At 63.9% G+C, this 27,581-nt stretch overlaps 1 protein-coding gene across 2 annotated transcripts in view; it reads left to right on the forward strand.

Annotated features, from left to right (window-relative positions):
* The window catches only part of TRAF3 (TNF receptor associated factor 3), a 96,349-nt gene extending 72,668 nt beyond the window's left edge, over positions 1 to 23,681 (forward strand). For both annotated transcript variants that reach the window (XM_079768849.1, XM_079768848.1), the window contains exons 7-11: positions 605 to 679; positions 2,382 to 2,474; positions 14,321 to 14,461; positions 18,883 to 19,057; positions 19,820 to 23,681. In XM_079768849.1, the coding sequence (XP_079624975.1) occupies positions 605 to 679; positions 2,382 to 2,474; positions 14,321 to 14,461; positions 18,883 to 19,057; positions 19,820 to 20,391 (1,056 nt within the window). In that variant the 3' untranslated portion in view covers positions 20,392 to 23,681. The remainder of the gene's footprint in view (positions 1 to 604; positions 680 to 2,381; positions 2,475 to 14,320; positions 14,462 to 18,882; positions 19,058 to 19,819) is intronic.
* The last annotated feature ends 3,900 nt before the right edge of the window (positions 23,682 to 27,581 follow it).

Here is a 27,581-nt window from a genome sequence, read left to right on the forward strand (position 1 = left end):
CGCAGGTGTAGGTGGTTGGTGTGGACGGTTGCCGACCCACAGCTTCATGCGTCCTCCTCTCCCAGGTCCTCTAATCCCCGTCAGCAAGTGACATTCAGACCTGTTAGCACGGCCGCAGCGGCCTTTGGATTCGGCGGCGCATGCCCTGCGCAGGGCGCGTCAGGGAAGGGACGGGCAGCCGCGGCCGCCCTGAGCTCGCTTGGGAAGTGTATTCGTGTGCTGTATACGAGGTGTGTGGCCCAGTCGCATCCCGGACGCTTTCCTTTTTGTGTTTCATGCAATTTTCGTTTACAGTCTTTAAATGTGCATTTCAGTTTACGTTTCTTCCTTTCTTATCTCTGGCACTGCAGACAGCAGGTCACGTTTCGAACAATCCTAACGAAAACCCGAGTTTAAGCAACGCTACAGTGAACGTATTTCCGTATATTGGTGTATCTGTGTACACACGTGACAATGCTGTGAACTCACTGCCGAGGAGTCCGGAGCCGGTGACGGCACGCACCTGCGGCTGTAATCGCCGTCCCTGGGTGCTCCGTGCCTTTAACCTGTTTGAACATTTTCATGCGAACGTTCGTGCCACAACTCACGTCTCTTTCCGTTGCAGTTGAGTGCCCACTTGTCAGAGTGTGTCAATGCCCCCAGCACCTGTAGTTTTAAGCGCTATGGCTGCGTTTTTCAGGTCAGTATCCGACACCTGTCCTTCCCAGTCGCTGACGTTCTGCCATGGGAGCACGTTATCACATTGACATTTAACGTGCCGCTCTGGGCTTGGAGTCTTTGCGTGGGACCGAATCGCCCTGTTGCGTGGGTGACGGTGGGGTTTTGAGAGTTAAGGTAGACACCTGTGCAAGAGGAGGTCAGGATGTTCCCGTCTGAAACCAGCTAGTGAGTAGGTCGCACAGGCCTGATGGCGGGTGGGGTTTGCAGCTAGACGGGCATGGCGATGTTGGCAGCAGTGCATATGAGTAAGTATGCAGCCGGCTGGTGTGAGCAGTGTGCGCACCGGTGCACTGTGGTATGGGTCACACGCGTGTATCCATAAATGCATTTTGCATATAAGTCACACTTCCTGGGACAGCAGCGTGGAGAGGACATCTCCGTCACTGCCACACCTGTGCTGACACACCTGTTTCTGACTTTTATTTTTTTAAGTGTACATATGTATTTTTTTAATATATTTTTATTGATTTCAGAGAGGAAGGGCAAAGGAGAGAGAAACATCAATGATGAGAGAGAATCATTGATCAGCTGCCTCCTGTACGCCCCTCACTGGGGATCAAGCCTGCAACGCGGGCATGTGCCCTGACCTGGAATTGAACATGACCTCCTGGTTCATAGGTTGGTGCTCAAACCACTGAGCCACACTGGCCCGGCTATTATTTTTTTAACACCTCTGAGATTGCTAGTGAATTTGAACTGAGTTTCTATTTAAATGTGTATCTTAATATTAAAATTATGAAAAGACAATATCTATTACTGTTAAAGTATTTTATTTAATTTTATGTATGAGCCACAGATCGTTATGGAGTTAGTACCGAGACATTGGTGTCCTAGTATTTTCTCAGGAAGTGAAGCCTGGAGCATGAAGAGGCTGTAGCTTCTCTCTGCCCAGTCTCCTGGGGACGGAGCCTCGCCACTGTGATGTCATGTGTAGTACCTTTCATTCTGTGTCTGTGTATGTACATGTTGACATATAGCAACACTTATGTCAACATATACATAGGAATATTCTCTGTACAGAGTATATGTTTTGGAGATCATTAAAATGCTTCCTGTGGCTTCTTAATTTTCCAGTATCAAAACAAATTATATTTTCATGCCAATTATTTCCTTAAATATGGAAGTACTACTTGCTGAGCTTGTTACTGAGATGGTCTGCATCTTATGTACTCTGTAGATGGTTTATTTTATGTTTACATGTAACTTCCTAAGTAGCCTTAGAACAGCGAGCAGTCCATTTCCCAATACAGTGAATGTCACTGATAAGTTAATGTTTTGGTGAATTAGTCAGAACCCTAGTCTGATCACATGCTCACTAGATTACTGTATCAGTATCTAGCTATAACCGAAGCTGTCCAAACCCGTTTATATTTTAATGAAAACATTTCTAAAGGAAGGAAAATGATATGTCTGAAATTCAGTTTCTCAATGTTGTAAATATGAAACAGCCGAGAAGGCACCTGGTGAGAGCAGCTTAGGAGTGAAGCCGTGAGCCTGAGACCCCTGTACAACTGCAGAGCCGCCTCCCGTGCGCCCGGGAATCAGTCACATCCCAGGAGCCAGGCTCCCCCCTCCCGCTCAGTGCTGCCTCCCGTTCAGGCCGTCTCCAGGCTTTGTGCACTCCTGTGACGAGGGCTAATGCCCTGCACTTTGCTCTGCAGGGGACGAACCAGCAGATCAAGGCGCACGAGGCCAGCTCCGCGGTGCAGCACGTGAACCTGCTGAAGGAGTGGAGCAGCTCCCTGGAGAAGAAGGTAGGACACCCCCGTGCTGCTGCTGGTCCTCTCCGTGGTTTCCTCCCCTTTACAGGAGAGACCTTTTTTATAGTGATGAACGGTTTGAGGGTGAAAGAAACAGCACCAAGAGATGGTCAAGTAAATTCTCCTCACAGTCTTTTATAAATGAAGGTGTTTGCATTTGTTCCTTATTTTTTTTATTGCGAACACATGTGCCATGCTTTTTAAAAATCATGTGTGGTTATCTTAGCACTAGAGGCCCGATGCACAAAGATTCGTGCAAAAATGGGCCTTCCTTCCCCTGGCTGCTGGCACCGCCTTCGCTCTGGCCCGGAGGCGCCTTTCCGCCTTCCCATGCTGCCCAGAGGCCCGGAGCGGCTTGGGTGGAGCGGGACGCCTGCATCCCGCCCCACCCCTGGCCGCTCAGTGCCCGTGTATGCAAATTAACCCGCTAGCTTTGTTGTGTTAATTTGCATACTCCCTCCTGATTGGCTGGTGGGTGTCGCAAAGGTATGGTCAATTTGCATCTTACTCTTTTATTAGTGTAGATTGCTCTGAACAGGGACTGCCACACATGCAGACCTTCCTCTCCTGTAAATGAAGTCAGATTGGGCGCCGGGCACGTTGGCTATGGCTGCCGCCAAGTGGAGCAGCTGGGACAACATGGGCCGCACAGCTCACATCCTACCCTCTGGCCCTTAGAGAACAGGTGCCAGCCCCCGACCCGGAAGGCCTCTCCATGTCACAGGTGCTCCACTGACTTCTCAAGCGGCACTGTGGGAGCTGGGGCACCGAGCAGGCCCCCTCCCCAGAGGGACTCACGTGCCCTGCTGCCCTTCAAGGGACTGGTTGTGGGCTGGGCTGTTGGCAGCCGCTTCCTGGGAGCTGGTTCATGGCGTGCTGCTCGGCAGGCCTTTTTTCCGAGGAGAGAACCTCTGAGAGTAGGCGGAGTTGTCCTAGGATCTCTCGCTGCGGGTTACTTACAAAGTGAAAACTGGCGCCCAGCACACTCGCATGGAGAGCACAGCGGAGGCCCTGAGTGGGCCGCAGCCGGGTCGGCCTTGTCTGTGAGGATCTGAATGCCTTTTCAGTGAAATCCAGGCAATGTAAATACTCATGTACTTGAAATGAAGCAGTGTTTCAGTACAGGTGCTCAGGCTGGAGACGCACACGCTCTGGTGTCCTATCAGCGTGGTGTCTGCTCTGTTCTCAGGGGTTTTCCTACAAGTCTTTTCTTTGAAGACCACTCTGTTTCTGCCTTTTTTAAAATTATGGTCTTGCCCTGGCCGGTTTGGCTCAGTGGATAGTGTCAGCGCGGGCGCGATTCCGGTCAAGGGCATGTACCTCGGTTGCAGACTCCTCTCCTGCCCAGACTCTGGTTGGGGTGCGTGCAGGAGGCAACCAGTGGATGTCGATGTTTCTCTCTGCCTTTCCTTGTCTCTTCCACTCTCTAAAAAGTCAATGGAAAAACACCTTTAGGCGAGGAATTTAAAAAAAATTACAGGCATAGATCTCAGGGCTGTAGTCTCTCCAGTTCTCACTTACCTAAAAGGTACTCTCGCTCACTAGGATGCATTGGCTTACCCAGCTGCAGGACTGACGTAGCTGTCTGTCTGCCGGTCCGGGTGGTTGCTGTCCAGCGCCACCGTCACGGAGGCTCCGCGGCGGCGGGCTGAGACCCCAGGGTGCGGTCTCCCCGCAGGGAAGGCCTCCTCACGGGGCGGGTGCGCAGCCACAGCGGCACTGGTGTTGCGGGCGCCTGGGTGCGGGGCTGCAGGCGACTGGAGCGGCGGCTCGTGGGTGCCGCTCCGGGGTCTGTCCCCTCTGTCCGTCCAAGGGGCCGCCCAGCCCCCATGCTCCCTCCCCTCATCCCCCTCCCCGGCGGCGACCCGTCCTTGCTCTTCACTGGGCCCGAGCAGGGCTGGACCGACACGGGGGTGACGGGTCCTTTCTAACAGGGCTCCCCCGGGCAGGTCGCTCAGGGGGGCTCCGGTTCCGGCGGCGGGAATGGAATGTGGGCGGTTCGGAGAGGCTGGACCTCACACTCGTGGTCAAACTACAGACAATGTCCTGTGAAGTCGGATTTGAAGGCACCGTCACCTTCCATTTCAGAGGCTCAAGCCCAGGGGCCGCAGCTGCTCCCAGCCCAGGCGGGGCCAGGCCACGGGGGACCTGCCGGGAGGGCGGGGCGGGCTGGAAGGGGGTCTGCGGGCGGGCTCGGAGGAAACCCGCAGGGGAGAGGCTTCCCCGCAGCACAGCCGGGAGGTGAGGGTGCTGCGCGGTGGGGGAGACCTGAGCCGCCCCCGCCCCCCGGGGCTGGGTTTGCTGCGGAGAAGCCCGTGGTTGGGGAGTGGGCGGGGGTTCACCGGGCGCCGGCCTCGCGGGGCGGTGTCTGTGTGCGAAGGGAGTCTGGGCTGTGCCCGGGGACAGGGCTGCCCTCCGGCACGTGCGGGCGGGCGGGGCCACGTGAGGGCGGGGGTCACAGGCGGGCGGGCGGGGCCACGTGAGGGCAGGGGTCAAAGGTGGGCGGGCGGGGGGCCACGTGAGGGCAGGGGTCACAGGTGGGCGGGCGGGGGGGCCACGTGAGGGCAGGGGTCACAGGTGGGCGGGCGGGGCCACGTGAGGGCGGGGGTCACAGGTGGGCGGGGCCACGTGAGGGCGGGGGTCACAGGTGGGCGGGGCCACGTGAGGGCGGGGGTCACAGGTGGGCGGGCGGGGCCACGTGAGGGCGGGGGTCACAGGTGGGCGGGTGGGGCCACGTGAGGGCGGGGGTCACAGGTGGGCGGGCGGGGCCACGTGAGGGCGGGGGTCACAGGTGGGCGGGCGGGGCCACGTGAGGGCGGGGGTCACAGGTGGGCGGGTGGGGCCACGTGAGGGCGGGGGTCACAGGTGGGCGGGCGGGGGCCACGTGAGGGCGGGGGTCACAGGTGGGCGGGCGGGGCCACGTGAGGGCGGGGGTCACAGGTGGGCGGGTGGGGCCACGTGAGGGCAGGGGTCACAGGTGGGCGGGCGGGGCCACGTGAGGGCGGGGGTCACAGGTGGGCGGGCGGGGCCACGTGAGGGCAGGGTCACAGGTGGGCGGGGGGCACTGTGGGCGGCGCCATGTTCCAAGGAAGTCCACGGCGCTGAGCGAGGCCGCAGGGGACCTGGCAAGTCTGTTCTCCGCGGGGAGCACGCGTGTCCGATGAGGCCGCGAGCCGCCGGGCGGGGAAGGAGGGCCGCCTCCCGCGGTCACTGGGGACTCGGCCCGGACGGCTCCTCTCCTGGGCCGCCCGCACTGCCATTCCCGCCTCGGGGTGGGGCACCCCTCCCTCCGGGGCGCAGGGAGCGGGCGGAGGCGGCTGTGGGGTGTGGCGCCTCTCGAGGGCCGGTGCCGCGTGACGAAGCCGGGAGGTCCTCAGCGGGCGTGGGCCGGCGCGGTGGCTTTGGGAGCGGATTGTCTCCCAGGAGGGGGTGCCGAAGGGCGAGGTGGCTGGGCCGCCTGGGGCGGGGCACACGTGCCGTTTCCCCGCCCTCCCCCCGCCCCCCCCCCCCCCCCCCCGCTTCCTGGTTGGGGAGGGAGAGTGCGGGGAATGGCGCTCGGTGGGTGTGAGGTCACGCTCGGTGTGAGGTCGCTCGGTGGGTGTGAGGTCACGCTCGGTGGGCGTGAGGTCGCTCGGTGGGCGTGAGGTCGCTCGGTGGGTGTGAGGTCGCTCGGTGTGAGGTCGCTCGGTGTGAGGTCGCTCGGTGGGTGTGAGGTCGCTCGGTGTGAGGTCGCTCGGTGGGTGTGAGGTCGCTCGGTGTGAGGTCGCTCGGTGTGAGGTCGCTCGGTGGGTGTGAGGTCGCTCGGTGGGTGTGAGGTCACGCTCGGTGTGAGGTCGCTCGGTGGGTGTGAGGTCACGCTCGGTGGGCGTGAGGTCGCTCGGTGGGCGTGAGGTCGCGCTCGGTGGGTGTGAGGTCGCTCGGTGGGTGTGAGGTCGCGCTCGGTGGGTGTGAGGTCGCTCGGTGGGTGTGAGGTCGCTCGGTGGGTGTGAGGTCGCTCGGTGGGTGTGAGGTCACGCTCGGTGGGTGTGAGGTCACGCTCGGTGTGAGGTCGCTCGGTGGGTGTGAGGTCACGCTCGGTGGGTGTGAGGTCACGCTCGGTGGGCGTGAGGTCGCTCGGTGGGCGTGAGGTTGCTCGGTGGGCGTGAGGTCGCTCGGTGGGTGTGAGGTCGCTCGGTGGGTGTGAGGTCGCTCGGTGGGTGTGAGGTCGCTCGGTGTGAGGTCGCTCGGTGTGAGGTCGCTCGGTGGGTGTGAGGTCGCTCGGTGGGTGTGAGGTCACGCTCGGTGTGAGGTCGCTCGGTGGGTGTGAGGTCACGCTCGGTGGGTGTGAGGTCGCTCGGTGGGCGTGAGGTCGCTAGGTGTGAGGTCGCTCGGTGTGAGGTCGCTCGGTGGGTGTGAGGTCGCTCGGTGGGTGTGAGGTCACGCTCGGTGTGAGGTCGCTCGGTGGGTGTGAGGTCACGCTCGGTGTGAGGTCGCTCGGTGGGTGTGAGGTCGCTCGGTGTGAGGTCGCTCGGTGGGTGTGAGGTCGCTCGGTGTGAGGTCGCTCGGTGGGTGTGAGGTCGCTCGGTGGGTGTGAGGTCACGCTCGGTGGGTGTGAGGTCACGCTCGGTGTGAGGTCGCTCGGTGGGTGTGAGGTCACGCTCGGTGTGAGGTCGCTCGGTGGGTGTGAGGTCGCTCGGTGTGAGGTCGCTCGGTGGGTGTGAGGTCGCTCGGTGTGAGGTCGCTCGGTGGGTGTGAGGTCGCTTGGTGGGTGTGAGGTCACGCTCGGTGGGTGTGAGGTCACGCTCGGTGTGAGGTCGCTCGGTGGGTGTGAGGTCGCTCGGTGGGCGTGAGGTCGCTCGGTGGGCGTGAGGTCGCTCGGTGGGCGTGAGGTCGCTCGGTGTGAGGTCGCTCGGTGGGTGTGAGGTCGCTCGGTGGGTGTGAGGTCACGCTCGGTGGGTGTGAGGTCGCTCGGTGGGTGTGAGGTCGCTCGGTGGGTGTGAGGTCGCTCGGTGTGAGGTCGCTCGGTGGGTGTGAGGTCGCTCGGTGTGAGGTCGCTCGGTGGGTGTGAGGTCGCTCGGTGGGTGTGAGGTCACGCTCGGTGGGCGTGAGGTCGCTCGGTGGCCGTGAGGTCTCACTCGGTGGGCGTGAGGTCGCTCGGTGGGTGTGAGGTCGCTCGGTGTGAGGTCGCTCGGTGTGAGGTCGCTCGGTGGGTGTGAGGTCGCTCGGTGGGTGTGAGGTCGCTCGGTGTGAGGTCGCTCGGTGGGTGTGAGGTCGCTCGGTGGGTGTGAGGTCACGCTCGGTGGGCGTGAGGTCGCTCGGTGGCCGTGAGGTCGCACTCGGTGGGCGTGAGGTCGCTCGGTGGGCGTGAGGTCGCTCGGTGTGAGGTCGCTCGGTGGGTGTGAGGTCGCTCGGTGGGTGTGAGGTCACGCTCGGTGGGCGTGAGGTTGCTCGGTGGCCGTGAGGTCGCACTCGGTGGGCGTGAGGTCACACTCGGGCGTGAGGTCGCTCGGTGGGCGTGAGGTCGCTCGGTGGGCGTGAGGTCGCTCGGTGGGTGTGAGGTCACACTCGGTGGGTGTGAGGTCGCTCGGTGGGTGTGAGGTCGCTCGGTGGGTGTGAGGTCACGCTCGGTGGGTGTGAGGTCGCGCTCGGTGGGTGTGAGGTCACACTCGGTGGGTGTGAGGTCACACTCGGGCGTGAGGTCGCTCGGTGGGCGTGAGGTCGCTCGGTGGGTGTGAGGTCACACTCGGTGGGTGTGAGGTCGCTCGGTGGGTGTGAGGTCGCTCGGTGGGTGTGAGGTCGCTCGGTGGGTGTGAGGTCGCTCGGTGTGAGGTCGCTCGGTGGGTGTGAGGTCGCTCGGTGGGTGTGAGGTCGCTCGGTGGGTGTGAGGTCGCTCGGTGGGTGTGAGGTCACGCTCGGTGGGCGTGAGGTCGCTCGGTGGCCGTGAGGTCGCGCTCGGTGGGCGTGAGGTCGCTCGGTGGGCGTGAGGTCGCGCTCGGTGGGTGTGAGGTCGCTCGGTGGGTGTGAGGTCACGCTCGGTGGGTGTGAGGTCACGCTCGGTGTGAGGTCGCTCGGTGGGCGTGAGGTCACGCTCGGTGGGCGTGAGGTCACGCTCGGTGGGCGTGAGGTCGCTCGGTGGGCGTGAGGTCGCTCGGTGGGCGTGAGGTCGCTCGGTGGGCGTGAGGTCACGCTCGGTGGGCGTGAGGTCACGCTCGGTGGGCGTGAGGTCGCTCGGTGGGCGTGAGGTCGCGCTCGGTGGGCGTGAGGTCGCGCTCGGTGGGCGTGAGGTCGCGCTCGGTGGGCGTGAGGTCGCTCGGTGGGCGTGAGGTCGCTCGGTGGGCGTGAGGTCGCTCGGTGGGCGTGAGGTCACGCTCGGTGGGCGTGAGGTCGCGCTCGGTGGGCGTGAGGTCGCGCTCGGTGGGCGTGAGGTCGCTCGGTGGGCGTGAGGTCGCTCGGTGGGCGTGAGGTCGCTCGGTGTGAGGTCGCTCGGTGGGTGTGAGGTCGGTGGGTGTGAGGTCGCTCGGTGGGTGTGAGGTCGCTCGGTGTGAGGTCGCTCGGTGGGTGTGAGGTCACGCTCGGTGTGAGGTCGCTCGGTGGGTGTGAGGTCGCTCGGTGTGAGGTCGCTCGGTGGGTGTGAGGTCGCTCGGTGGGTGTGAGGTCACGCTCGGTGGGCGTGAGGTCGCTCGGTGGCCGTGAGGTCGCACTCGGTGGGCGTGAGGTCGCTCGGTGGGTGTGAGGTCGCTCGGTGTGAGGTCGCTCGGTGGGTGTGAGGTCACGCTCGGTGGGCGTGAGGTCGCTCGGTGGGCGTGAGGTCGCTCGGTGGGTGTGAGGTCGCTCGGTGTGAGGTCGCTCGGTGTGAGGTCGCTCGGTGGGTGTGAGGTCGCTCGGTGTGAGGTCGCTCGGTGGGTGTGAGGTCGCTCGGTGTGAGGTCGCTCGGTGTGAGGTCGCTCGGTGGGTGTGAGGTCGCTCGGTGGGTGTGAGGTCACGCTCGGTGTGAGGTCGCTCGGTGGGTGTGAGGTCACGCTCGGTGGGCGTGAGGTCGCTCGGTGGGCGTGAGGTCGCGCTCGGTGGGTGTGAGGTCGCTCGGTGGGTGTGAGGTCGCGCTCGGTGGGTGTGAGGTCGCTCGGTGGGTGTGAGGTCGCTCGGTGGGTGTGAGGTCGCTCGGTGGGTGTGAGGTCACGCTCGGTGGGTGTGAGGTCACGCTCGGTGTGAGGTCGCTCGGTGGGTGTGAGGTCACGCTCGGTGGGTGTGAGGTCACGCTCGGTGGGTGTGAGGTCGCTCGGTGGGCGTGAGGTTGCTCGGTGGGCGTGAGGTCGCTCGGTGGGTGTGAGGTCGCTCGGTGGGTGTGAGGTCGCTCGGTGGGTGTGAGGTCGCTCGGTGTGAGGTCGCTCGGTGTGAGGTCGCTCGGTGGGTGTGAGGTCGCTCGGTGGGTGTGAGGTCACGCTCGGTGTGAGGTCGCTCGGTGGGTGTGAGGTCACGCTCGGTGGGTGTGAGGTCGCTCGGTGGGCGTGAGGTCGCTAGGTGTGAGGTCGCTCGGTGTGAGGTCGCTCGGTGGGTGTGAGGTCGCTCGGTGGGTGTGAGGTCACGCTCGGTGTGAGGTCGCTCGGTGGGTGTGAGGTCACGCTCGGTGTGAGGTCGCTCGGTGGGTGTGAGGTCGCTCGGTGTGAGGTCGCTCGGTGGGTGTGAGGTCGCTCGGTGTGAGGTCGCTCGGTGGGTGTGAGGTCGCTCGGTGGGTGTGAGGTCACGCTCGGTGGGTGTGAGGTCACGCTCGGTGTGAGGTCGCTCGGTGGGTGTGAGGTCACGCTCGGTGTGAGGTCGCTCGGTGGGTGTGAGGTCGCTCGGTGTGAGGTCGCTCGGTGGGTGTGAGGTCGCTCGGTGTGAGGTCGCTCGGTGGGTGTGAGGTCGCTCGGTGGGTGTGAGGTCACACTCGGGCGTGAGGTCGCTCGGTGGGCGTGAGGTCGCTCGGTGGGTGTGAGGTCACACTCGGTGGGTGTGAGGTCGCTCGGTGGGTGTGAGGTCGCTCGGTGGGTGTGAGGTCACGCTCGGTGGGTGTGAGGTCGCTCGGTGGGTGTGAGGTCACACTCGGTGGGTGTGAGGTCGCTCGGTGGGTGTGAGGTCGCTCGGTGGGTGTGAGGTCGCTCGGTGGGTGTGAGGTCGCTCGGTGGGTGTGAGGTCACGCTCGGTGGGTGTGAGGTCGCTCGGTGGGTGTGAGGTCGCTCGGTGGGTGTGAGGTCACACTCGGTGGGTGTGAGGTCGCTCGGTGGGTGTGAGGTCGCTCGGTGGGTGTGAGGTCGCTCGGTGGGTGTGAGGTCGCTCGGTGTGAGGTCGCTCGGTGGGTGTGAGGTCGCTCGGTGTGAGGTCGCTCGGTGGGTGTGAGGTCGCTCGGTGGGTGTGAGGTCACGCTCGGTGGGCGTGAGGTCGCTCGGTGGCCGTGAGGTCGCGCTCGGTGGGCGTGAGGTCGCTCGGTGGGCGTGAGGTCGCGCTCGGTGGGTGTGAGGTCGCTCGGTGGGTGTGAGGTCACGCTCGGTGGGTGTGAGGTCACGCTCGGTGTGAGGTCGCTCGGTGGGCGTGAGGTCACGCTCGGTGGGCGTGAGGTCACGCTCGGTGGGCGTGAGGTCGCTCGGTGGGCGTGAGGTCGCTCGGTGGGCGTGAGGTCGCTCGGTGGGCGTGAGGTCACGCTCGGTGGGCGTGAGGTCACGCTCGGTGGGCGTGAGGTCGCTCGGTGGGCGTGAGGTCGCTCGGTGGGCGTGAGGTCGCTCGGTGGGCGTGAGGTCACGCTCGGTGGGCGTGAGGTCACGCTCGGTGGGCGTGAGGTCGCTCGGTGGGCGTGAGGTCGCGCTCGGTGGGCGTGAGGTCGCGCTCGGTGGGCGTGAGGTCGCTCGGTGGGCGTGAGGTCGCTCGGTGGGCGTGAGGTCGCTCGGTGGGCGTGAGGTCACGCTCGGTGGGCGTGAGGTCACGCTCGGTGGGCGTGAGGTCGCGCTCGGTGGGCTTGAGGTCGCGCTCGGTGGGCGTGAGGTCGCTCGGTGGGCGTGAGGTCGCTCGGTGGGCGTGAGGTCGCTCGGTGTGAGGTCGCTCGGTGGGTGTGAGGTCGGTGGGTGTGAGGTCGCTCGGTGGGTGTGAGGTCGCTCGGTGTGAGGTCGCTCGGTGGGTGTGAGGTCACGCTCGGTGTGAGGTCGCTCGGTGGGTGTGAGGTCGCTCGGTGTGAGGTCGCTCGGTGGGTGTGAGGTCGCTCGGTGGGTGTGAGGTCACGCTCGGTGGGCGTGAGGTCGCTCGGTGGCCGTGAGGTCGCACTCGGTGGGCGTGAGGTCGCTCGGTGGGTGTGAGGTCGCTCGGTGTGAGGTCGCTCGGTGGGTGTGAGGTTGCTCGGTGTGAGGTCGCTCGGTGTGAGGTCGCTCGGTGGGTGTGAGGTCGCTCGGTGTGAGGTCGCTCGGTGGGTGTGAGGTCGCTCGGTGTAAGGTCGCTCGGTGGGTGTGAGGTCGCTCGGTGGGTGTGAGGTCACGCTCGGTGGGCGTGAGGTCGCTCGGTGGCCGTGAGGTCGCACTCGGTGGGCGTGAGGTCACACTCGGGCGTGAGGTCGCTCGGTGGGCGTGAGGTCGCTCGGTGGGCGTGAGGTCGCTCGGTGGGTGTGAGGTCACACTCGGTGGGTGTGAGGTCGCTCGGTGGGTGTGAGGTCGCTCGGTGGGTGTGAGGTCACGCTCGGTGGGTGTGAGGTCGCGCTCGGTGGGTGTGAGGTCACACTCGGGCGTGAGGTCGCTCGGTGGGCGTGAGGTCGCTCGGTGGGCGTGAGGTCGCTCGGTGGGTGTGAGGTCACACTCGGTGGGTGTGAGGTCGCTCGGTGGGTGTGAGGTCGCTCGGTGGGTGTGAGGTCACGCTCGGTGGGTGTGAGGTCGCTCGGTGGGTGTGAGGTCACACTCGGTGGGTGTGAGGTCGCTCGGTGGGTGTGAGGTCACGCTCGGTGGGCGTGAGGTCACGCTCGGTGGGCGTGAGGTCGCTCGGTGGGCGTGAGGTCACGCTCGGTGGGCGTGAGGTCACGCTCGGTGGGCGTGAGGTCGCGCTCGGTGGGCGTGAGGTCGCTCGGTGGGCGTGAGGTCGCTCGGTGGGCGTGAGGTCGCTCGGTGGGCGTGAGGTCGCTCGGCGTGAGGTCGCTCGGTGGGTGTGAGGTCGCTCGGTGGGTGTGAGGTCGGTGGGTGTGAGGTCGCTCGGTGGGTGTGAGGTCGCTCGGTGTGAGGTCGCTCGGTGGGTGTGAGGTCACGCTCGGTGTGAGGTCGCTCGGTGGGTGTGAGGTCGCTCGGTGTGAGGTCGCTCGGTGGGTGTGAGGTCGCTCGGTGGGTGTGAGGTCACGCTCGGTGGGCGTGAGGTCGCTCGGTGGCCGTGAGGTCGCACTCGGTGGGCGTGAGGTCGCTCGGTGGGTGTGAGGTCGCTCGGTGTGAGGTCGCTCGGTGGGTGTGAGGTTGCTCGGTGTGAGGTCGCTCGGTGTGAGGTCGCTCGGTGGGTGTGAGGTCGCTCGGTGTGAGGTCGCTCGGTGGGTGTGAGGTCGCTCGGTGTGAGGTCGCTCGGTGGGTGTGAGGTCGCTCGGTGGGTGTGAGGTCACGCTCGGTGGGCGTGAGGTCGCTCGGTGGCCGTGAGGTCGCACTCGGTGGGCGTGAGGTCACACTCGGGCGTGAGGTCGCTCGGTGGGCGTGAGGTCGCTCGGTGGGCGTGAGGTCGCTCGGTGGGTGTGAGGTCACACTCGGTGGGTGTGAGGTCGCTCGGTGGGTGTGAGGTCGCTCGGTGGGTGTGAGGTCACGCTCGGTGGGTGTGAGGTCGCACTCGGTGGGTGTGAGGTCACACTCGGGCGTGAGGTCGCTCGGTGGGCGTGAGGTCGCTCGGTGGGCGTGAGGTCGCTCGGTGGGCGTGAGGTCGCTCGGTGGGTGTGAGGTCACACTCGGTGGGTGTGAGGTCGCTCGGTGGGTGTGAGGTCGCTCGGTGGGTGTGAGGTCACGCTCGGTGGGTGTGAGGTCGCTCGGTGGGTGTGAGGTCACACTCGGTGGGTGTGAGGTCGCTCGGTGGGTGTGAGGTCGCTCGGTGGGTGTGAGGTCGCTCGGTGGGTGTGAGGTCGCTCGGTGGGTGTGAGGTCGCTCGGTGGGTGTGAGGTCACGCTCGGTGGGTGTGAGGTCGCTCGGTGGGTGTGAGGTCGCTCGGTGGGTGTGAGGTCACACTCGGTGGGTGTGAGGTCGCTCGGTGGGTGTGAGGTCGCTCGGTGGGTGTGAGGTCGCTCGGTGGGTGTGAGGTCGCTCGGTGGGTGTGAGGTCACGCTCGGTGGGTGTGAGGTCGCTCGGTGGGTGTGAGGTCGCTCGGTGGGTGTGAGGTCACACTAGGTGGGTGTGAGGTCGCTCGGTGGGTGTGAGGGCGCTCGGTGGGTGTGAGGTCGCTCGGTGGGTGTGAGGTCACACTCGGTGGGTGTGAGGTCGCTCGGTGGGTGTGACTACACGTAAAGCACATTAGAGTAAGCTGGGGACGCGGCGTGAGGAAAAGGGGTTCCGTGATGCCTGCTCTTCAGGTGTGCGCTCGCGCACGCGTGACAGATGGGTGCGTGTAAGAATGTGTTTCCCGGCCGGAGTTTGAAAGCCTCTCTGGTAAGAGGTGTATTCATTTTCAGTAAACCTTAGAGCGCCCCATTCATTCTGAGACACACCGCTCCACGTAGCTCCCTGTCAAATCCTGGGGGCGCGCTGGGAGGGCGGGGCGGGGATCCCGTTGGCTGGGTGGGGGATGTTTCCTCGGAATTCCTCCCAGTGAGCTCAGCACACCTGCATTGTGAAAGCTGAACTGTGGTTAATATTAAATCGCATTTTGTCCGCTTAATGGGAGCATTCCTTTTTCAGGTTTCCTTGCTGCAGAATGAAAGTGTGGAGAAAAACAAGAGCATACAAAGCTTACACAATCAGATATGCAGCTTTGAAATTGAAATCGAGAGGCAAAAGGAAATGCTGCGAAATAATGAATCCAAAATACTGCACTTACAGGTAAGAGGCGTCACGTGGCTGGGTGGAGGGAGGAGGGTGGAGGGTGGAGGGAGGATAGAGGGTGGAGGGAGGAGGGAGGAGGGTGGAGAGAGAAGGGAGGAGGGTGGAGAGAGGAGGGGGAGGGGAGGGGGGGAGGGAGGAGGGAGGGTCCCAGGACAGGTCTGAGCGAGAGCCTTGCGGGCGGAGGCTCCTGGCCCAGCGGCCCAGCCCGGCTCCTCCCTCCTTTCCGGAGAGCAAACACCACCCTCCCTGTGCCGTTGGCCCGCTGTGGGTGCCACAAGACTCACAGCCCGTGACTGAAGTTCGTTCTGTTCTCACTGAGGTTTCTTGTTCATCGGTGGTTGTGTGTCCAGTTCCGCTCCCCACAGTGAAGTGAAGGCAGACTCTCGTTCCGCATTTCCCGTGATTCAGGCCCACTCGCTCGACTCCCCTTGGGCCCAGAGCACACAGCACCGGCCCTTCGCTGCGGGGAAGGCAGTCGTGGGGCTGGGCCTGGTCCGACGATGATCCTCACCTGCTGCCAGCTCGCTCTCCGAGGCCCTTGTCCGTGGGCCGTCCTGGCAGCTGCTGTCTGCACAGTGGGGCTCGCGCTGTGCGTGCGTCACAGACCCCCGTGCACGGCCACACGGCTCCTCGGCGCTCGGCGCGCCTGTTCCCCGGCCTCGCCTGGAAGGGAGGCTCTTGGCTCAGCACGGTCTCGGGGAAGGCCTTTGCGCCCGCTTCAGTGCTGGAGGCTGGCCGGCCCGTCCTCAGGCCTGCGCAGGGACTCAGTTAGCTTTGTCCGGACTGAACTCAGTGCCTGTCCGGAGGTGGGGAAGGGCGCGCCGGAGGGCTGACTGCCTTAGGAAGATGCAGGTTCTCCGTGCTGGAGAGCCAGAGAGTACTGCGCCCCGTAAACCACCAGCGAGCCTCCTGCGGAAAGTCCCTGGTGTCGTTTTTTGTGTTTTAAATCTTCACCCGAGGGTATTTTTAGAGAGAGTGGAAGTGGGGGTAGGTGGGAAGAGAGAGAGAAACATCGATGTGAGAGAAACACATTGATGGGTTGTCTCCCGCATGTGCCCTGACCTGGGGCTCCAGCCTGCAAGCTAGGTACATACACTTGACCCGGGTATCGAACCGGAGACCCTCCTGTGCACAGGCCAATGCTCTAACCATTGACCCACCTGACCAGGGCCCTCACCTGCCTGGGGCGCAGGACGAGCCATTTGTGGTGAACCTGCTGTATTTGACCTGGGCTCAGGGGCGCGTGGAAAGGCTGAGGAAGTTACCACTTGTTAAAAACATCCACAGCATAGGAAAGATGCACAGGTGGTGGGTTCATGTATAACCAAGACGTTGGAATCTGATGATGAGGTCATAGTCGCCCTCGTTGGAAACCTCCGGATTCTCTCTGCATTCACTTCCTCCTCTTTCGGTGAGAAAAGTTGGAATTTAACGTCCTTTTCTGTAGAGCTTAATCGTTCCACCGTGAGTTATGTTTTAAAACTTCTGTGATTTAATAAGCCCATGAGATCTAAGGAAGGCGGAGCCAGGTGGCGGGGTGGCAGCGTGAAGCGCACAGCGGCAGCCGCGCAGTAACGAGGAGGCTCGGCTCGGCTCACTGGTGTCCGTCTCCAGAGAGAGGACCTGGGGACAGGCTGTATTTAAACGGGGCTCCCGCCGGCTGGATCTGGGCTCCCCAAAGGTTCACAGGGAATCCAGCCAGAAGTGGAGTGCAGTTGATCGCTGGCCCCGCTGGGAGGAGAGAGATTCTGTCCGTCTCCGTAGACGCGGTCTTCTGAGCCCCGTGGGCTGCGCGCCAGCTGTGTCTGTCCGCCAGGCGCTTCCTCTGCCGCCCCGCAGGCCCCCCTCAAGCCGAGCCGGGCGCACGCACCTGCCGTTACTTCCTTCCTCAGCTCAGACCCCCCTCCCCACAGCTGCCCCAAGAAGTTGGTCTTAAACGCCGTGCTGTGGCCAGAAACCCTTCATGGCCACTCTGTCCACAGCACAGAAATGGGTCGTCGCCCCCACCCACCTTCCTGACTCTGGCTCCTCAGACTCCTCGGGTGCCCAGGTGTCAGTGCCACCTCCTCCAGGAAGCCTGGCCGACCCCCCCCCCTTCACTGTCCCACAGCCCCGGGCCTCGGGCCCCGGCCCCGGCAATGGCAGGTGTCGCGTTCCGTGTGGTCTCCTTCCTGGTCTGACCCTCCAGTGGACCCCGGCGTCCCGAAGGCAGCGGCAGCGCATCTGAGCAGAGGGTTCCCATGGACGGGTGCAGTCAGGCGATCAGGGATGGAAGGGAAGAGTGTGTTCGCTTAACATTTGACTTTTTAAAGAACCTTTTCCTTAACTAGAAAGACAGCCTGGGTATGCTTTAAGGCCCACGGCCCGTTGTCAGGAGGGTCTGGGAGGACCCATGGCTCTGGCAGTGGCGGGTCTGGGACAGGCGGGAGCAGTGTCCAGCCCATGAGCACCATGCGCGGTGCCGACAGGCGTGTGCAGGTGACAGAACGGCCCCGCCGCTGGCTCCGAAGAGCCGTGAGAACGGAGCGGGTGCGCTGCAGGCAGGCCTCGCTCAGTGATCCATGTGGTGAGCGGCCGCAGTCTCTCTGGCTCCTGAGTTCGTGTTCCCGAAAGCCCCTCGCCTGCCCGGAGATTTATTCTCCTGGAAACTGCAGGGCGGGCGGAGCCTGCCCCTCGGGAAGGGAGCCACCTGAGCTGGCTTCTCAGGGAAAGCTGGGCCTAGACCGGCCTCTGCCTCAGGCAGCGCTGCTCGGACAGGCGGCAGTCACTGGAAAGGGCGATCGCCCTCGCTGTGTGGCATGCCTCACAGAATTGGGGTGAGCCGTGTCTGTGTGCCCATGTGCCGTGAGCGTGCCCGTGTTCCGGAGCCGGGGCCTTGTCCGTACGGGAGCTCATTGTTCAGACACCACCGTTCTGTCCTAAGGTGCCCTCGTGCCCACAGGCTGCTGTCCCAGGCACCTCCCCGTGGGGGTGGGGGGAGCAGGAGGCTCCACGAGACATGCATGGGGGCGTGTCCTGGGCCAGGCTCCTGGCTCCCTCTGAGCATCACTCACGCCGGCCAATCACTGCAGGTCTGTGCAGTCCCTGGGAGCCTAGCCTGTCACCTCCGCAGGGCAGGGAGGGTGCATGAGCTGTTACAGGCACCTCGGGTGTGATGCTCGCTCGTGTGAAGAGGGCTGTGCCAGAAAGCACTCGGGGAGCCGAGGAAACGCGCCCACAGCCACACGCCTTTAGGGTAAAAGGGACGCCGCTTAGGAGGAGGTGTCCTTTGGCGAAATCATCTTTCCTTTTAAACACCAGCCCATACCAGGCTTTCTTGGAAGGAAGAGGAAGAATAACACTGCTTTTACCCCAAAAAAGTAAGCCATGTTTGTTCCTTCGGGGTTAGTAACAGCCCCCAAAGGTGCTGAAACTTCGTGTTTAAAAATAGGCTTTCAAAAGGGGAAGTGAACTTGGCCCCTGCCCCCCCCCCCCCAGTTTGATGGGGCGCATTACCCAGCCTCCAGGAGCTGTGTGTCAAAAATGCAAATTCTTTTTAGAAGTGAAAGCGCTGTAGGTCCCGCCTGGTCTGGGCAGTGGGCATGCCAGTCCCTGGGCTGGAGGGCAGGTCTCGCTCTTCCAGTGCCCGTGGAGATGTAAATGGTCTGTGTTTCTGGAAGGAACGGTGTTCTGAATTCTCTAATTAAAATAGCAGAGCCCGGCCCACATGGCTCAGTCGGTGAGCATTGACCTGTGGACCAGGGGGTCACGGTTCAGTTCCCGGTCAGGGCACAGGCCCAAGTTGTGGGCTTGATTCCCAGGGTGGGGTGTGCAGGAGGCAGCCGATCAATGACTCTCTCTCATCATTGATGTTTATCTCTCTCTTTCTCCCTTCTTCTCTGAAATCAATAAAAATATTTTTTTTAAGTTAAAATAGCACAAAGTCAGGCCTCGCTGTCGATAGCGCGTGGGACCAGCAGTGTGGTGTTCTGTGGCCTGGAGGGCATGGGGCGTTGAGCAGGGAGAGCGGCGGAAGCACACCGCCCCCCCCCCCCCCCCCCCCGGCCTCCATTACCCCAGCCCTGGCCCAGGCAGCCAGGGAGGAGGCCACATCGGCCCCTGCTGACGGCTCGAGAGCCTTCGGGACAGGCCTTCAGACAGGGCCCGGGCTGTCACTTCAGCATCCTCAACCTGAGACCCCCCAGGACGGAGGGACGTGAGCCCCCGGCCCTGCCATCGGCGCGTGAGGCCGCTGTGCCGAGCCCGGTCCCCTCCTCTGGGAACGCGGACCCTCGTCACTCGTGTCCCCCTGTGTGCAGGTGCGGGCCGCCCTGGCCTTGAGCTGGCCGCTCCGCTCCTAACCGGCCGCTCCGGTGGGGGCGCGGGCGTTCCAGAGAGTGCTAACTGTGCTTGCCTTTGTGATGCTTTTGGTTTGGAAGCGAGTCATCGACAGCCAAGCAGAGAAGCTGAAAGAGCTCGACAAGGAGATCCGCCCCTTCCGGCAGAACTGGGAGGAAGCGGACAGCATGAAGAGCAGCGTGGAGTCCCTGCAGAACCGCGTGACCGAGCTGGAGAGTGTGGACAAAAGCTCAGGGCAGGCGGCCCGCAACACAGGTGAGCACCGGCGGGCGGCGGGCAGTGCGTGTCTGAGAGGGACTGGGCGGGCACGTCGCAGACTCCTGCGACCCTGGCACGTGCTGTGGCTCCAACACAAGGGGTAGGCGGTCCCCTCGGCACGTGGGCCCCGGACGTCCCGGTTACAGGTGCAGCGTGTGCCAGGCGGCAGGCCTGCTGAGGTGCCTTGGGCTGAAAGCAATGGGTCCCACAGACTTGTCCCCTCCGTGCGAGGCCAGCGGGCAGATGCCAGGCGGAGGGCGAGGCCTGCCAGGCAGGTGCTCAGGAGGTGACGGGCAGGCGAGGCCGGGGCGAGGCCCACGTGTCCGCTGGCGGTTCTGGGCCTGGGGCTCGGGGGGCTGGATGAGTGTTCGGAGTGTTGGCGTGAAATGACTGGTGGGGAGAGGAACGTGAGGTTGGACTAAGCTGCACGAGGACTTGAGGTGGGAGAGGAGCCACTGGAGCTCGGCACAGACGACCCCGAGCCTTGGGCCGGAAGGACAAGGGCGCCCTCCCTGCCCCAGCAGCTCCCTGACGTGGGTGCCGCAGAGGTGCCCGGGGACCCCGGGCTGGTGCATCTCAGCGGCTCTCCCCGTGGGTGTGTGGGGTCCGAGCCTGTGTCGGGACAGCTGTGTGGGGTGGTCCTCCGCCCGCCAGGACCCTCAGCCGTTTCTCAGTGTTCAGTGCAGACACTGGGGAGGGTCGGCCTCTCCCTTCTGACCCGCTGCCACCCTCACCCTCTGTCCCCTGTCCGCCCGCCAGGCCTGCTGGAGTCCCAGCTGAGCCGGCACGACCAGATGCTGAGCGTCCACGACATCCGCCTGGCCGACATGGACCTGCGCTTCCAGGTGCTGGAGACCGCCAGCTACAACGGCGTGCTCATCTGGAAGATCCGGGACTACAAGCGGCGGAAGCAGGAGGCCGTCATGGGGAAGACGCTGTCCTTGTACAGCCAGCCCTTCTACACCGGCTACTTCGGCTACAAGATGTGCGCCCGGGTCTACCTGAACGGGGACGGCATGGGGAAGGGCACGCACCTGTCGCTCTTCTTTGTCATCATGCGCGGCGAGTACGACGCTCTGCTCCCCTGGCCCTTCAAGCAGAAGGTGACGCTCATGCTCATGGACCAGGGTTCCTCGCGGCGCCACTTGGGGGATGCGTTCAAGCCGGACCCCAACAGCAGCAGCTTCAAGAAGCCCACCGGGGAGATGAACATCGCCTCCGGCTGCCCGGTCTTCGTGGCACAGACTGTGCTGGAGAACGGGACGTATATCAAAGATGACACCATTTTTATCAAAGTCATAGTGGATACTTCGGATCTGCCTGACCCCTGACAGCCGCGGGGGCGGATTGAGCAGAAGGCACCTCCTCGGGGGTTGGAGCCACTGTCTCCACCGAGTCCTCACGCTCAGTAAGGACCTTGTGGAGCAGCGAGTGCAGGAGGCGGCTGCGGGCCGGCGGGAGGAGCCAGCGGGACGCTTTCTATAGACTAGCAACACTTCACGGAAGAATTCTGTATCCTGCGGCGAGGAACGCTGCTGTCGGAGAAGGTTCCATTTCCATTTTTAAAGGTCTCATTCATTAAGGTGGGAAACACATAGGCTAAGAAAAGAAAACCACGTTTTCTTCCTGAAACTTGAACACACAAAAGACACACCCACCACATGCATACACACCTGGGCTAGCTGGACACGTCAGCATGTAAGTACAAGAAGAGTTTATGAAATAATAATGCAGTTCTGACATATTCGTTCTAAACCTCAAGAGTGCAATCTTGTTTCAAATACAGCATATTGTCTATTTTTAAGGCCTCATCTGGTCTCTGTTTTAATAATTTGTTTGTCAGAAGACCCTGAAGTCACCTCGGTCTTTTCTGGAAGTCTCTAAATTCAGAATCATTTTTTAATTTAAAGTTCTAAGATAATGGTTACTGCAGACATTTTATTTTAAAACGTTGATAGACTTATATTTCTTGGAAGAAAATGTAAACTATCCAACACTGGTTATCACTTGTGATAGGAAAGAGAATATTCAATCTGTGTTATTTCTCGTTAGAAATGTAAACCTTCAATATCTGTCGTAGTCAATGACACTACTTCAAATTATTACGAAAGGAAATTGCTCATGGATGCTGTGCATCATTTCAGATTTATAATTGTTTTCACCCTAAAATAGGGCATTAGTTGAACTTCGGAGTTCTGAACAAAGTCCTGCAGGCTTTCAATTGTGCCCACGAGTTCCGACGGTCTCGATCGCCGACAGCGCCAGCCCTGGCGTCCAGCGCCGGGTGAGCGGGTGCCGTGTGCTGAAGGCGCCCCGGCGGTGTCCCTCCATTCTGTCATGCTGCTGCGCTCCGTTCCGGCCTCCGGAAGTGACATCTTTGCGTAGAGGTGGTGGCATCCTGTACCTGTGCCTTACCGTGCACGCTGCTTCCCGACCCGGCTCTGTGCTCTGTGATTCTAGGGAGTGACCGTGCGTCCAGGCTCCGCGACCACTAGCTCTGTCTCGCCGGCCCCCGGCAGCTCCGCGCCTGCTGGGCAGCCGGCTCCATCTCGGCTCCCGGGGCCCCCCTGCTCAGTTACCCCCGATTGTCACAGACCCCAAATCTCTAGGCCCAAAGGTGAGCCACCTGGTCCGGGCACAGGCGTGGGCCCTCGAGCATTCCAGAGACCGCCGTTCTGGGGCCTGCCAGGCCGACCCCGGGCCTCCGGGACCACTGCCCGCGGGAGGGTGGCCTGGGGGCCCCTGGGCCCGGCCTGCGCCCGCCCCACCGGCATTTTCTCAACTCACTGTTTACCTTCTCTCAATGGTCCAACTGTGCTGAGCAGCCGAGCCCTGCCTCCCCTCCGCTCTGCAGCACGCTCTCGGGTGCTAACTGACGGGTGCTACACGTGACGGGTGCTTCCCAGGCCCAACCAGCGCGGCCACCGCCTGCGTGCCGCTTACCCGGAAGCCGCCCCTCGCCCAGCCGGCGCTCAGACTGCCCGCCCGCCTGGCCCCGCGGCTGCGCAGGCGGCGGGGCTGGGGCCGGGCGCCGTGTCTCTGGTGCTCTGTCCGCCTGGGTGTGCCTTCGCCGGGGCCTGTGGAAGTGTCCGTAAGTGACCTCTTGGTTCCGAGCACCCGCCAGGCCCCAGTTAAAACGCTCAGCCTCGTCTCCGCCCTCCCCCACGCCCAGGGCGCTGTGCGGCCAGGCAGCGTCCCCACTCACAGCGAGGGACTCCCTGCCTGGCCTCCGGTGGCCCCAGGTCAGGGTGACGGCAGCACTCCTGGGACCCCCACCTCACTAACAAATTTAGAATAAGCACCACCTCGGTCCCGTCAAAAAGAAAAACAGAACTTCCTTTCCCCTCCTCCCGGGTGGAGAGCTGTTGGGGAGGGGCTGCTGGGAAGCACGCCCGGTGGGGATATGCCCTGGGGGGGCCACGGCCCCCACCTCCAGGAGCCCCGAGGACATGGCTGGGAAGAGGCTGGCATGGCGAGAGCGTCATCCTGCGGCCACAGCTGTGTGCCCATCTCCCCTGCGTGTGCTGGCGGGGGCAGCCGCCTGCTGCCTGCTCCTCGCGGCCCCGCACTGTCCCAGCGACAAGGGAGGGTGTCCGGCGTACTGTGCCGGGTGCGCGTCCCCCTTCACTGAAAGTGCAGACTCCCACTCGGCTTTCCTGCCAGCCCCGCCGCGTGCCGGCCGCCGTCGGGGGCCCGGGGCCCGTGTCCCTGAGGGTCGGCCCCGCCGCGTGCCGGCCGCCGTCGGGGGCCCGGGCCCCGTGTCCCTGAGGGTCGGCCCGGCTGCAGCCCCGGCCTGGGCCTTTTCTGTGAGAGGCTTTCCCGCTCCGAGGCCACACTGACAGCGGAGCCTGGATGGAAGCTCTCAGGCCTGTCGGAGGGGAGCTGGCGCTGACCTGGCAGCTCGGTGTGCGCTCACTACCGAGGACCTGAGGGGCGTCGCGGGGCATCATGACGGCTGCTGTCAGGGCCCCAGGGCCCCGCTCCGCCCCCCCACGTGGGAACAGCTGGGAGCACGGAAGCTTTGGCCCCGCAGCTCCTTCCTGCCCTGTGACCTCGGGGCTGTGGCGGGACAGCTGCCTCCCCGCACCGCCCCCCCCTCCGCTGCCCTGAGTTCCCATCGTAGCAGAGCAAATGCCCCAGGGCTTCCCTGAGCCTGCGGCCCACCTTGGGGACCCCAGGGAACACCTGCCTGTCTCCAGGGTCCTCAGCCGCCCGGGGTCGGGGCCCATGCCCCATCAGCAGCAGCGCCCACTCATTCTGGGTGGTGTCGGGGTCCCCCATGGCCGGCCCAGCAACCTGCAGCCAAGGGGCATCGTCAGCAGAAGAAAGGGGGTCTGTACAGACCCTTAAACAGCGGGGTCCCCAGGTGGGTCATCCCATGGTCGGGTCAGAGGATGTGGGGAGATAGGCAGGACCCCCCCCCCCCCTCGCACCCTGGGGTCCAGGCCCACAGCCCGTCCTGCAACACAAGGAGTGAGGCCCCCGCTGCCCTCCTGTGGCCGTCACAGACGGTCCGGCCCCAGCACCTCCACTGTCTCCCCGGGGCGGGCCAGGAGCTCCAGCCTCGCCCCAAAGCGCCCTCTGCTGGGGGCTGGGCAGAGCTGACCTGGGGCTGCAGAGGTGAGCGGGCTCCCGTGGCCGTCTGCATGTGTGAGCGCTGGTGACCGGGCGGGGTCTGCCCCCCAAAGCCACTCCTCGGCCACGACCACGGTTCTGTCTCCCGGTGGCCGACCTGGTCGTTGTGGTTCCTGAAAAGTGGAATGTGGCCGCCAGGCCCAGGCCAGAGGAGGCCAGTGTGGGCAGGTGACCTGGTCACTCCTGTGTCTGGGCAGTGCTGGTTGTCACCAGGGAGCCCAGCCCGTTGGCGGGGGGCGGGGGCAGGGAGGCGAGGCCCAGAGGCATCGTGGGAGCGGCGCCGCTGCCTGGGGGGCGCTGAGCTGTGCTTGCGTTTCATTCTCCGCTGCCGCCATGTCCATGTCCTGTGCCCTCGCCCAGGGGCGAGGTGGGCGTCGGTCTGCGCTGCCCCTGCTGCCGTGGCGGGTGGTTTAGAACTTGGTCCCCGTAGACAGGCCCGATGGCCTTCAGCAGCCAGCGCGGCGACCGGTTGGTACACACAGCAGCGCGGGACTCCCCGGCTTCCTCTGAGCGTGCTCCGCGGGGAGATCTCTGACCGAGGACGCGTGGGAGCCCCTGCGCACGGCGGAGGCTTCGGTCACGGCTCCCCCCGTGGCTCACCCTTCAGTTCTTGCCCCAAAGACCAAAGAAGGCCCATCTCCTGTGACTGTATCTCATCGGCCTGTTTCCCAAACGCCGTGCGGTGACGCTCGCTGCGAGGGCATCCCGACTGCCCGTGAGTGTGACGACCAGTGGTTCACGTCCGTGTTTCCAGCTCTTCTAAGAAAACAACAACAAAGGACTGTGTGAGTTATTGCTCAGCAATAATCATATGAGTTCGCACCACGCCTGGTTTTCTCACAGCATTATTATGTTTTCTGTTTTTGTTTACTGTATCTTGCGTGTGGTTTTATTTGGTATTTATTTGTGTTTGGAGGTCTTGCGATGTCTTTGTGTTCCTGATGCTAATAACTGAAGTTTGTACGAGGATAGAATGCAAACCTGAAATGCTAAACTGTCATTAGAGGAAAATAAACCTGACGAAGGACTCCGTTTCTCCATCGCCCTGTCTCGCAGGTGTCGGGGCGGCCGCCTGGCGTGACCCCGGGCGGGGGCGGGGGCTCATGCGGGACGTGGGCCCACACGTGGTGCAATGCTCTCCTGTCACCACCGGAAATTCTTAACTTTTGAGGACGGGGTCCTGGGTGCTCACTGTGCCCGACCCTGCAGGCTGAGTGGCCAGCCCTCCCTGTGGCCAGCTGGCTGTCCATGCAAGTGACAGCTCTGACCTCCCAGGGCTGGTCCTGCCCCAGTGCCCACTCAGCTGTGGGAGTCCAGGCTTCTTGAACCTCAGTCTCCTCCTGTCAGGCGGGAGGGCAGTGCCCGCCTCCCCTTGAAACCGAGTGGTTGTTAGAAAGCACCCCAGCCTGACCTGGGGGCGGGGCGGGGGCGGGAGTGTTGACTCTGCACCCACGCACCCCGCCTCAGCTCGGCGCCCACATAGCCGGTCTCGCGTTTCTCTAGGTGCCCCTGTGTGTGTGTGTGTGTGTGTGTGTGTGCATGTGTGCATGTGTGTGTGCGCGCACGGACATGTGGCCCTGCAGGAGGAGCCTGCATCTGCCTTGAGCTCCCCCAAATTGTCGAGTGTGGGGGCTGCTTTCAGGCCTGGCACTAAGGCCCCGGAGGCGCCCGCCCTCCCACCATGCTCCTCCAGTGTCCCCGCTGCAGCCCACTCGCCGCTGGCGTGCCCTGCTCACCCCTTCTCCCCGTCTCCATGTGGGGCCCAGCCTGGGGGGGCCATCGGCCTCACCCACAGCAGGAGGGGGGGCCCAGGAACGGAGCGCCCCCAGAGGCCACTCCCGCCCAGACCTCGGCTCACCTCTGTCCAGAGGCCACCTGCTCCTGCCGTCCCGCCCCTCACAGCCCACCCGAGAGCCTCCCCACCCACCCCCACCCCACCAGGAGCTGCTCGGAGAAGGGGGCACAGCCCGCCGGGCCCTGTCGAGGGGTCCCAAGCCCACACACCCCTTATGCTCCATCCACCCTCCTGGGCAGGGACTGAGACCTGGGTCCCACCTCAGCCTTGACCACACCAGGACGGACACCGAGCAACCCCTGGGTGGCCCGAGCCCGCCAGGTGCCACTGCCCGGTGTCCGTGGGGTCTCCCGCGCCCCCGGCGGAAGCTGGACCCTGTCCTTCCTCCTCCCGGTTGGTTTCCCCGAGTCCCGCGGGACAATCAGCAACGCGGCCCAGGAAGAGGGGCCCTGAGCTGAGGGCGCCCCGGGGACTGGCCGAAGGCTGCAGCCGCTTCCGTCCCCAGAGAGAGCGGCCGTGGGAGCGGGGCGTCAGAACTCCTCCGGGCCAGCGTCCTGCCCTCGCTGAGGGCTACCGGGCCGCTGACCAGCTCGGGCCATGGCTTCGATCCGTGGGGTTGGCACTGGGGATGGGACAGTGGCTCTCCAGGGGGGCCATGGTCCAGGCCTGGGAGTGTCGGACGGCCTGTGACCCTCACTGCCTCCCTCCGCTCAGAGGACAGTGTGGCCGCTCCATCAGGGACAGAGGGGGGGACAGGTGTGGCCGCTCCGTCAGGGACAGAGGTGGGGGGTACAGGTGTGGCCGCTCCGTCAGGGACAGAGGCGGGGACAGGTGTGGCCGCTCCGTCAGGGACAGACGTGGGGACAGGTGTGGCCGCTCCGTCAGGGACAGAGGGGGGGGGACAGGTGTGGCCGCTCCGTCAGGGACAGAGGGGGGGACAGGTGTGGCCGCTCCATCAGGGACAGACGTGGGGACAGGTGTGGCCGCTCCGTCAGGGACAGAGGGGGGGACAGGTGTGGCCGCTCCATCAGGGACAGAGGTGAGGAAAGAGCTGGGGACTTGACCTGGGTCAGATCTGTCCTCGTAGAAAGAACAGAGGAAGGAGAGGGGCAGGAAGGGGGTGATTCCATGGCCCGGGGTTCTGACTGGGGACCATGGCCTAGAGCTGGCCTGCCCACCCCGCCCCCAGGGCAGCAGGGCTGTCACTCACGGTGCCCTGATCCAGGGGAGGGCTGTGATGGCCAATCAGGACGGCAGCCCTGGGCATGTGACTGGTGCAGAGGTGAACCACACCCAGACCTCACTGAGCCCCCACCTCCACCCCCACCCCCGCACGGGGCCAGCCGGGCAGTGGGGCCCAGCTCCCCCAGGCCGCCTTCCCTGCCCGTGGAGAAGGCTGAGCACACGAAACCAGCACGAGGGCGGTCAAGCCCAGACAGCAAGACAGAAACAGCCCAAGCGCCTGGATCCAACCGTGCCTGAAGCAGCTGCTGGGGGGGGGGGGCCTGGTTACTGGGAGAAACTCTGGGGCGTTGCATTTCCCCCACGCCACCCGAGGAAGCTGTGCACACGTGGACCTGGGGGGCAGGGCCCAGAGCGTCCCGTGGCCAGCGTGGTCCAGCCATGTTTGCCCACATCTTTGCTTCAGGGTCGCTGGGGGGGCCCTCTGCAGCCTGGGCCAGCGGGGGGCCTGCGGCCGGCCTGGCGTGGGCTCCCCTTTGGGCCACCTGCCAATCGGGCCCCACCTGCAGCCTCTGCTCCGTGTACGGAGACGCCGCCAAGGCCCCGCAGCCCTGACTCCGCCTTCATCCCCCTCCACCTGTGCCCACAGCCGTGACCTCGCCTTCATGTGGCCGTGTTCATGCTGCCTCTTCCAGGAAGCCTCCCTTGCCTGCCCAGGTGGTCTGCTGCCCTCTCTAGACAGCACAGTCCTCTGGGAATGGCCTGCCCAGCTGGGGCCAGAGTGGGCAGAGTTCCAGGTCCCGGGGCCCCACTGTTCCAGCCCTTGGAGCTCCCAGGGGGCCATGCCCTCCACTCAGTCCCCCCGCCTTGCAGGCCCGGGCCTTCAGGTTGGCTGCAGCGCTCGGGCCC

This window comes from Cnephaeus nilssonii (genome assembly GCF_951640355.1).
Source record: "Cnephaeus nilssonii genome assembly, chromosome: 4".
NCBI lineage: Eukaryota > Metazoa > Chordata > Mammalia > Chiroptera > Vespertilionidae > Cnephaeus > Cnephaeus nilssonii.